The 10,968-nt window shown below is 46.5% G+C and overlaps 1 protein-coding gene across 1 annotated transcript; it reads left to right on the top strand.

Moving 5' to 3' along the window:
* The first annotated feature begins 825 nt into the window (after positions 1 to 825).
* Positions 826 to 4,986, top strand: LOC112967792 (prostate stem cell antigen-like). The gene is made up of 3 exons (XM_026069323.1): positions 826 to 877; positions 2,882 to 2,986; positions 4,775 to 4,986. The coding sequence occupies exons 1-3, from the start codon at positions 826 to 828 to the stop codon at positions 4,984 to 4,986; spliced, it is 369 nt and encodes a 122-aa protein (XP_025925108.1).
* Positions 4,987 to 10,968: the final 5,982 nt, after the last annotated feature.

Genomic DNA, 10,968 nt, shown 5'->3' with positions numbered 1-10,968 from the left:
GCTAAACTCACCTTCACCTGCGATTGGAAATGGCATTTCCTTAACAAGCCCRAGTTATTTACACACTGATGTGAATTCAGATATCAAAACCGTACCCAGCCTATGCAAGATAGAGAGACTGAAAGACAAACAGATGCATGCCACAGTGTATATAACGTGGAGATTGAAATACTGGACAAAGCAATCAGATAGTCCCTTTGGCTTCAACACACATTAAAGACCTGAATTGGGCGTTGTATTGTACTGCACTACAGAGAATACACACAAATAAATGCATAGGAGCACATGGACGCACGGAAGAAGCCTACATACTGCAGTTTCCTCAAATATCTTACTACCGCATGCCACAAGTGCCACGCAGAGGCGGACACACAGGTGGAATAGCTGGAGGTGTTTATTAAAGAACATTTTATGCTCGATTTAAACACAACAGCACCTCTCAAGGTAGCAAGGGGAGGGTGGAGAGCTCTGTTCACAGGGTGCAACCGCAGCCCTGAGGAGACACATAAGACCAGCCTTGTTCTGAAGAATTTGTGCTTTTTTTCCAGTCATGTGAACACTTTGCCCGAGGGTAGGAGGGAAGGCGGGGGGTCGGGAGGGAGCCGCTGGCAACTCAGTGACTAAGAATCACAATCAGATAAGAGATGCCCATAACGCAAGTATCAGCATCACGAATCAGCCCCTCCCTCGGTCCAGTGTGCAACCTCGCTCAGGTRCCTTCACGGGGAAACCTTCCAGGCGTACACGAGAGCTGCCTCCCACAGTATATAACGTGCCCCGAAAGGAGACAACCTGTACACTGCGAGAGAGAGAAGCCATCCCAAAATGAAGGCTTTGCTTGTCCTGCTCCTGGGAGCAGCCCTGTGCATGGACTCAGGTAAGACAGCATGGACAGTCTGCCCTGTGTCCTCTCCAGCAAGGTCCTCAGCTGGGAGGAAAGACCCATCAGGGGATTTTGCAGTGAAGGAAGAGATGCTGAAGTAGTTGTTGTATGTGCCATGTTTGCTTTCTGATGGGGCGATCTGGGCGTTGCATGGAAAAATAGGTAGTCTCACCGTGCTGACGGYGTGATACTAGCACTGGGTAGAGCAGCTTCCAGGAAAGATAAGTCCTGGAAAAGTCCTGGATAGCTCCTAAAAAAAGTGAATTTCATGGGGATCAAAATTATTTATGTCAGACAGCGTAGGTTTTTCTCTTAATAAGAGAGGAGGGGAGGTTTATTTTTCTTTTTCCTGGGCTAACAAAATGGCTCATTTCAACATTTCTGCAAAGGCAAGTTTTGTTCTGACATATTCTTTGACTCCTCATTTAAAAAGTGGCCTCTCAGTCTGCAAAGTTTATCTGCTTTCTAAAAGGAAGAAAAGTGGGGAGAGCGCTGATTTTCAGCTGATTTTTTGAGACGTATGATTTTCTAGATTGAACAGGTAGAATTTGGACAGTGCAAATCTGTAACTCTCTTTTGGCTGATTGGGAAAATACRATTTAAAACTAGCTCTTCCATGTTACCGGAGAACAGAAGACCCAGATCTGAGCAGAAACTTGTCTCAAACAGCAGAAGATATTTAAGGGCTAAGATGAGAAGGGGCTTGTACAGCCCTGCCCAGACCCTCTCCTCTGCCAGCTTCCAGCAAATGATCCAACTGTCCATCATCAGGGTTCGCTGAAAATTTGATTTGTGTTGCATTAGAAGTCAGATATTCAAGAGAGCAGAATGCTTCACTGCAGACAAACTGGGGATTTGCTTATTGCCTCTACGGCTGTATCAGTCATTTATGTAAAACAAAATGGCTCAGACAGAGGGAGACCAAGTGGTTCAAATCCCTTCTTACTCCTCCTCACAATAACACCTCAGTTTCTAGTTAGGGCTTGTCTATGTAAAAAGAGTATTTTAGGCATTAGGGTTTTGGTCCAAGGGTGTCATGAGACAAGCCTGGTGGTCAGTTGATTAAAATACTTATGCACATTCGCACACACACACCTTCCTAAACACTTTCCAGGGCTGTGAGGCTCCAGTGATGTCCCGGGTCACGGGTAGGTAATAGGAAAAGGGAATTGTGCCATGCTCTCTCTTCTTGGGGGACTGTTTTTCATCAGAGCTTGTAAGCTGCAATGCCTATACTGGTATCCCAACCTTCGCTTGACATACTTAACGACACAATGGATGTTAACGTTCTGACTTGCGTCCCCCACAGACCAGCATGACTGTGAGGGGGTGGGAACACCTGATGGTGTGGTTTTCAGAAGGAGGCAAAAACTCTATTTGCACTTTGCTTTCTAAGAGGGCATGTTGGAAAGCAGGTGTCACAAGTTGATCAAACAGAGAACGTGGGCCAGAAGAGATCTTGCAAATCACCTGCTCCACCCCCCCGCAACCCTCTCTCTCCTTTGGGTTTTCCCCATTTCATCCAGAATGGAGCACAATGACTCAGCTGAGGCTCACAAGCACAATATTGGTACCACTCCCCTGTCTGTAGAGGCAGATAAACAATATCAACACACTCTTTTGATGACTTCATCCTTCCATTCCTTCTCAGTTCACAAGGAAATGGGAATATCTAAAAAGTCCCTATCCAGACAGGAACTGTATTGAGCCAGACACCTCTCAAATGCCAAGTAAAGTGTGTGATCCTTGCTCCCTCATTGCGCCACCTAAATCTGAAAGAGCTCCAGTACTTGTAAAATTTGCCCATCTCTCACCCCAAGTGAGTACACCGTTCTCCACTGAAAATGGAAAGACCACTGGTTTCCAAATAACAGAGGTGCTAGCTTCTTTTGAGGATCCACACAATGGGTCCTGGGTCCCAGCATAATCACTAGATATCTTGGTTAACCACAGCAGTCCAGATGGATTTGCCTTGTAACCTCTCTTGGCCTCTTGCAGGTTCTTCTTTGAAATGTTACAGCTGCACGGCACAGGTCAGCAACTCCAACTGTAAGATGCCTGTGAACTGTAAGGATTCGGAAACGTGCAAGACAGATGTGATCGGTAAGGCAAGGTGTGGATGGGCAATGTCTTAGCTGCGGTGTTGGAAGCAGGCATGGCCCCAGCCACAGATGTCCAAGCCAACCCCAGCTACACTAGGTACACCAGCTGGTGTGTGCCAGAGCTGAGGCCAGCAAAGCTCAATGTGCCACAGAAAGAGAAAAGCCATCTGGGAAGAAAAGGTGACCAAAAAAACAACAAAAAAAMCCTTATAGATGGTTTTTGGTTTGATTAAGAAAGGCTGAAGAACAAAGTTTAACACTCGSTGATGGTTAGCCCCTTGGTAGTGGTGCTGGCCATCACCAAGTCCTCTCCCCACATTGGCCATGAGATTGAGATTACAATGCATTAGCGCCATGCATGCTGTACCTTACAAAGTCCTCAGCATTTGCCAAGAGATCRTGCTAACTATTGAGCAGTATGGACATGCAGTGCCAGTGCCTGGAACAAATCTGGACAGGGTGCGGCTGCTTTGTACAACACCTAGCACAGCAGGRTGTTAGTTCTTAAGCCCTTGATGTTTTGAATAATACATACCAATGTCTCTCACCTACACAAAAATAGGTTTATCTCTCTTCCATAACACCAAGGATGTTTTGCTTACAAGGGCAAGAGCTGAGCTGGTACCTTTGTAAAGGTAGAAATATGGGTTAAAATGAATGTAGCATTTCCCACAGGGCAACTTGGCTGTAGGTGACAGCCAGACATAATGCTAACCGCTGTGAGGGGTTGAGCCTGGTAAAATCTAGTCATGAGGTTAGAAGGAGCATTGAATGACAGAGCTGACTCTAGGGCATTCAATGGACAAGATAGAAATTCACCCAAGTCCATCTACAATCAGTTCTGAATGCAGCCAACTGTGTGTCTCTAGGTAAACTCCTCTAAGGGGCTATGATTTAATTCTCTCATCCTGGATATGGAAAAAAAAAAAAAACTTCCTCCCAGAAAATGATTGTTCACCTTCTGCAGATCTGCAGTGACAGCTCAGCTGCTCTTAGACCTGAGGCACAGAGACCATCGGTGGCATCCATGTTCAAACTGATCTCCGTGGTGCAGTGAATGCAGTACCTCCCGTAGGCGTCCTTGCACACATTGCAGTGTGCAGACCCATGGTCATGCATTCACAAAGAGGAGAGTCAACACATCTTACAACCTGCTGGCCCTGTACAGTAAAGTTGCACGTGTCAAAGACTTGGTGCCCTGATTAAATTGTGCAAGACCAGTAAATCCCATGAAAAACTCATCAGACCTACCTTAATCTGACCAGCAGCCACYGACTAGCAACTAACAACAAAAAAGCAGGCCTCTCAGAAAGAAACCAAACAGTAACTTTGTCATCTGTGAAATGGGACTAACTGTGTTTCTGTAACAGCCCTGGGTGTTGAATGGCTCTGTGCAACAAAGGTGTATAAGATAGGAGCAAAGATYCCCTCGCATTCTTGTTCCTCATCATGAAGTAGCCTAGGGTCCCACACAGGGCTGTTAATGGTTACTTTAGTTATTAAATATATTATTATTATCATTACTGTTAGTTGATGCTGTTCTAGAAATCACCTAGAASTGTGAATACACTGCCTTAACCAAGCAACTGGGGACTGGACCCCTTCCCTCCCTGACAAACTGACACCCCAAAAATACAACATGCGACRGTAAAGCAGCTGTTCGGAAACACTCATATTTTCTCTGCAATGACCTCAGTTAGGAATAGTGTTTCGTTWTTCAATTCTGTGAGCCTTGGATTGGGTAATATTGCATTGCATCCTTGGAGTAATGGTCCTGCCTTCCTTCCAGGAGTCATAGGTGTCTTCAACATCATCAGTAAGGGCTGTGCTTCGTCATGTGAGCCATCTTATCAAGACCTAACTGTGGGAAACAGGAATGTCTCCTGCTGCAGCAACGACCTCTGCAACATCAATGCAGCGGGCAGTGTGAGGTGCAGTTATGGGATGGCAGCAGTGATATCAGCCAGCATGCTCTGGACCTTCCTGAACAACAGACTGTGAGAAGCAGAGGAGACTCCCATGGCCATAGAAAGCCTTGGAGCACTCCTGTTATAGCAGAAATTGTAGCCTGGAGCAATTTGGTGTCTTGGGCACACAGAATACTTGGAGCTGATGGCAGATCTTTGCCTTATGATAGCTTCTTTGTAACTGTTATTTTATTTCTGTATTGCTGCTAAATAAGAGWGTGTGTGTGTGCGTTATCTGCATAAAACCTAATACAATTATTTCTGAATCACATGTGTGCATGTTGCCTRTATATACTCAGTTTTGTGTTCCTGMAATCAGCATCATCCGTAGATGGGTATGCTGCACATCTGGTCAAAGTTCAGTCTTGGTCTTTGATGTCTCGCAATGTTGTGTGCTGACAGACACCATGGCAGAGCAGAACAGTAGCAGCAACTGTACCTCTAAAGCTTGAGGGGCTCTGATATATGACAAACTCTGGTGGGGACATACCCCAAAAAGCAATTGTACCTGCAGGAGAACTTGACTGTTACCAAGAGATTCTGGGATCCTGCATCTTGTTAGCTATCACGCAAGATGAGCAATGCTCATTTTTCCTGCTACACATGAAATCCATTCTTTCCATATTGCCTTCCTTGCAGCTGTAGCATATCTTGCAATGGAGGGCAGGAGTGCACAGTCAGGTACCTGGAGCACCAACACCATGGTGGGCTGTAAAGGAAAGCTCAGAATATCTGGGAAACCTTTCCCAGTCCTCTCAGCCGCTGGTACCAATGAGATGTCTTCATGCAAGGTGGTGCTCATCCTCTCTGAATAGTTTATTCCATGGATATGAGCTTAGGCATTCCCACCTTGCACTGGGAGATCCTGAGCAATGGTTGGCAAAGGCAACAGAAAAAGTACCAATTGAAGCTTCCTTCAAGAAACTCTCAAAGAGAGTTTTTAAAAGAGACAACAACGCACATACAAAAGCAACATACATACGAAGAWATCTGAAAAGCAACATAGAAAACATTCTGGAAAAGGCCACCATGCTACATGTGTATCCTCCCAATATACAACAATAGGAGATAAGGCTGGTATCAGGAGAGGGTAGAGATGGGCCTGGGAGYGCCCCTGGCAGGATGATGAAACAGGCTGGACTCCTGACTGTTAGCTAAGGGCTGTAAAGTCAGGACAGAAGTGGGTGGAGGAGTGAAAGGGGAGGGAGGTAGACCAGGTGCCACCTTTTCCCCCTTTCATACTCTAAGGACTCATGGACCTGCAAAGGATATGAAAAGCCAAAGGTTGAAATCACAAAGAACCATTTTTCTGATGAAGATGAGTAACCTGGGGGATCCACAGCCATGGGACAAGGCCTAGCATCACATTTTGGGAGAAGTCAGTCAGATGTCAGAGGGTAATGACCCTGTCTGCTATTGTGAAACATAAAAGTATGTAAACGTTTGGGATACAAGGCATTAATGAGCTGCTAATTGCAGGATGCAGGGAAGGGGTTCYCCCAGAGGGAAATTCAGAATGAACCAACTCATATGCAGTCAGTCTGGTTATTGGCAGAGGGAGGGTATGGGACCTGGGGGGCAATCTATTCCAGCTCTTGCAAATCTGTTGAGTCTCAGTCACTGAAAGAGGAGCTCATACAGCTGTATTCCTCACAGTCAGGTCATTTTATGCATGGACAACAAGCTGCATGACCCCTCCAGTCCAAGCTGATCTGTACACTRCAAATCTAGTGCACYTTGAACAYGAGACATGGCAGGACTGCAGCGTTGTGCTGTGATACCTTGTGGGAACCCTTCCTAGAAGACATCCAGGCTAGCCACAGCTGAAAAAAAGAGCTCTTCCCCTACACCATGAACCCATTAGGCAGGGTGCTATACTGCATGACAAACACAGTGAAGCTTGAGAAGTGTGCAGAAAGGGGTTAGGAACTGAGCTGGGTGGGTTGGTGGGTCAACCTCATTCTTTAAAATAGCAGTAGATATCACAGTAGTGTTTCTTATCACTTACCTCCAGCATGTTTTGCTGCTGCTTCACTTTCTTTCTCACAGACAGTGCTGTCTGTAGCATTTCAACCCAAAATTGCTGCTTACATGGTGGAAATCCATGCTACCCAGCCCTCTGTCTGTTGTTCCCTTTCCCTGGAGCTAAGCCATCTGGTTCCTCTTTCCATATGCTGCCTTTTGTAGAGAACCTCTCCTTCTCCTCTCCCACCTCATTTTTTCTCAGATTCAGACCCAGAAGACTCTGTCCATATCCACATTTAGAAGGATGAGAAGAGAACAAATATCAAGCAGCAGTCTCCCCCAAGCTCTGAGATCTTCATCAAGTTGACACTCTACGAACAATGTGTCCTTAGCTGAGGGGATAGGAATATGAACACTATTACCTCTCATGGGTATAATGAGGACATATCATGATATAACTCCTCCAAATCAGGCCTTCTGACTATGTCTATACTATTAAATGAGTCAGCGCTGGGCACTGGAACGCTGTCAACTSTACTCTTGCAATGTAAGAAGATTCTTGACACACCACTGCTCTGTGCCCACTTTCTCAGTCATTTCCCAGGCAGTCAGGTACTAGCACCTTCAATGACCATTCCCAACAGGCAGGTTGGTTACAATGACCCTGTCTGGAGCCTGGAAGTTCAGCTGCTCAGAAAAGGCCAAAACATGTTAGCCAGCCTCAGAGCCAGAGAGGTCCCCAGTGATGTTTGATGAGACACAGCCTCTGCCTTCAACTTCGAGCTAATGGAGATCAAACATATTCAGCCCTGAAAATAAGAAAGATGTCAAAAGTCTATAGCATRAAGGGGTTGTTGCAGTTTACCTGTTACAGCATTTTGACCCCATGTAACACTGATGKCTGGAGGCTGGAGCACAGAGAAGTTTAGAATTCCTTGCTGGAGCTGACAGGTGAATTTCTGTGCTCTGGTGGCTGACACCTGATGTCTGGACCTGCACACCAAAGGGCCACTTCCTCCTCCCAAGTGAGGGGAGGCTGCAGTGCAAGAAAGCTGAGACAGCACCATGTACCTGGTGCTAAAGCTTTGAGGTTATGCTTTGTTCAGAGTGAAAATTCATCTGCTTTGCCATAGATTTGCTGTGGATTGTTTCCTCTTCCCTACATATTCTGGAGGGATTTCACAATCCACTGCYGACTTACTTTTCCCTCTCTTGATCTATCTGGAGATGTTTTTGCATGCAGTGAGGTGGGGAAGGATTAGATAGTTTAGTCTGGAGAAGATGAAATTGTGAAAGGCCACRACTGGGACAGACACAGGGAAGAGCACGGCAGGAAGCACCGACATGCGCGGTGTGGAGTGAACCTGTGGCACCTGCYGCCACTCAACAAGTGAAGAGCATAGCACTTGCAATAGCCTAACCTGACGCTCCCCATTCAGGTCACTGATAGACAAACTCAAAAACATCCCTCCAAATTCTGGGAAGGGTTAGGAGGTGGCAAACCGAGGTGGATAGATGACTCAGCTGTGGGTCAGAACCAGGGCTGGGCCAGGGCAGGACCAGGAAGAGGACTGTTTTCCTACGTGCTGTGACTGCACCTTGATGAAAAGGCTGGCTTCCCCTCCTGCCTCGTAAACCCCTAAGAAAACACAAACAGGACTTAGTCCCTCCTGCTCTTCTCAGCACCTTCTCTCAGGAGCATCCTTGGTAAGTGCAGGTGATCTGGCACCACGCAAATAAGCAAACGCTTTCTGAAGGTCAATTTACTCTCCAAGCACCCAAGCAAACGGGCTGAGAGTTGTTTGACGGGTCAGACACAAGCACAACATTCATTTGACAAGCAAGGCTTTTCTTTCCACCGCCCTCTGGCAAGTTGTTTCTTAACATTGTTGGCTGATCAGTTTTATCAGTTCTTTGTCATATCTTTTTCTACACTTTTCAAAAGGCCTAAAATCAAGAACAGTCTCTTTAAACAACTCAGCCCATCATGTACACAAGAGATTTCTGTACCTCCAGGATCCAACTGTGGTTCATTTGTAAATAATAAATAGTTGGACAGTTTAAATGGATGGTTTCCTTTTTTGCAAGGGCTGCAGATGCCTTATGGACTGAATTTAAACATAACAGTTCTCAAGCAAGTTTATGTCTTACAGATGGGGAAACTAAAGCAACTCAGGTCCAGAGTAACTGTTTTTCTATGATTTTTAAGGTAGGAAACATTATGGACTTATGTCCAGAGTTTAAAGAAAAAAAAAAAGCTTTGCTTGTATTATTGCTATAGTATTGTATTTGCTACTGATAGTATGAGACTGTATTTATTATCTCTGTGGGTAGGGATTAGGGCATACAGCATTGCCTATGGCCCAGCAGGAATTATACCCGGTGTCCCTAACTGGTCTGAAAAGGTCATCAAGGTCCCCTGAATTCAACCTGATTTGCTGCTGCTGGCTAAAAACTTTTGACCATGCTGGAGAACAGCACTAGCACAGAGAGGCCACATGAGCTGGTGTTGAAGGACCAGCAGCTCCTTGCTGTGCTTTGTGCTTCCTTAGTGACCCGGGGCCAGCTACACGGGGTCTCCATGCCTCTGCCACATAAAGATGTTATCAGGTCTAATATATTGAGAGATGCTCAGATAGTGCCTTTAATGGGGCCAGGGGAGAGACTTAGGGAGGTGAAGACTAAGCTGGAAGACAGGCAGCTAGTGTAACAGAGCTGGAGAAGGATTACCCGCTACCCACCCACCCTGCACAGCCGCATTCCTGCTCTGTCTTGTGTGCACACACACATACTGCGTTGTGCAATGAGGCTTTTCAACCTTGAAACAGGCAGAGGGAGAGAGCCTGCAGTTAGCTCTGCTCTGCCAGGCATTAAGTCACTGAAAAGTCACTAAAAGCAATTAAAATACCTTCCCTTTGATTACAGAACCTCCTTAAAGTAACTGCACCYGCCGCTCACCCTGGGCAAGGCTGGATGAGCAAGGCTGGCGAAGCCAGGCTCACTCCATGCCATCTCAACTCAGCCAACTCCCATCCTGTCACTCAACAGCTCTAAGTGGCAGGATCATTTGGGAGGGCAGAGGGAGCTCACAGGGCTGGAGCAAGGCACTGTCCCTACAAGCTTTGCCTCACAGCTCTGCCAAGACTATGCTCTCTTGACCCATGTGACCCCTCACTAGCTCAGTTCTGGCCTTCCTTCAGCTCTGCTAATACTAAATCGCAGGACTCCTTGAAAACCAGTTGCTGCACCCATTCCTATTCTGCTGATGCTCTTGATCCACAGCTTTTATTGAAGCTCTGACCTCTTCCCTAGACAGCTCAGCTGATTTCCAGCCTRCAACAAGCCTCTGTTATGTGGACAGCACCTTATAAAGTCACTAACTCATTAAAACTCCTCTGACTACATGCCTGTACCAGAATTTGCGTGCCCCAGCAAATAGCCATGTTCACCACCCACACTGAAACAGCCTCTGTGCCCGTCACAGGCACGTGCCTATGTATGCCAGTGCTTCCTCAAGCTAACCACTTAGACACACTGTGACCCCCAGTGCTGGGCCCATATGCAGCTCTGTGGCTGGTCCCCCGTGACCAGGGTAATTTGACTGCATCCATACACCTGTCCCGCAGCAGAGTCAGAAACACGGGGGCTCTGCCCCGCTTTGGTGCTTGAGGACTGATAAAGATGTCTGGTATGGAAAGGAGAATGTTTTTTTCCCTCCCTAATTGTTATTTTCATTAGAGATTCAATCTGGTCTCTAGGGAATTTGTGGAATGAGAACTTCACCCAGGGCACGAGAGTGAAAGCAGAGTGACGGAGAGGGAGGGGACTCATTTTAATCGGGGGTGACCCTACACTTTGAGCTTTTTGCAGGAACCCACCTGCCTTCCTGGATGGCTGCAAAGGGATGTATCTGCAGTGTGGAGTAACAGCCACACGCATGGATGCCTCCTGTCCACACTACTGGTGTCTTCTACTATGGATGTGTACGCAGCTGCGTCCTTCAAGCTTGCTCTCTGCAATGTATTCAAGGGAAAATGTTTGACCGCTCTCA

Source organism: Apteryx rowi, unplaced genomic scaffold (genome assembly GCF_003343035.1).
Source record: "Apteryx rowi isolate R43461 unplaced genomic scaffold, aptRow1 scaffold_106, whole genome shotgun sequence".
NCBI classification, from domain to species: domain Eukaryota; kingdom Metazoa; phylum Chordata; class Aves; order Apterygiformes; family Apterygidae; genus Apteryx; species Apteryx rowi.
Note: the sequence above shows the minus strand (reverse complement) of the source record. Positions and strands in the feature narration are given on the sequence as shown.

Excerpts from the sequence above, each read along its gene's own strand:
- LOC112967792 (XM_026069323.1), top strand. The coding sequence starts at position 826 with ATGAAGGCTTTGCTTGTCCTGCTCCTGGGAGCAGCCCTGTGCATGGAC. Across the intron at positions 878-2,881 it reads AGCCCTGTGCATGGACTCAG|GTTCTTCTTTGAAATGTTAC; the intron begins GTAAGACAGCAT and ends GGCCTCTTGCAG. Across the intron at positions 2,987-4,774 it reads GTGCAAGACAGATGTGATCG|GAGTCATAGGTGTCTTCAAC; the intron begins GTAAGGCAAGGT and ends CCTTCCTTCCAG.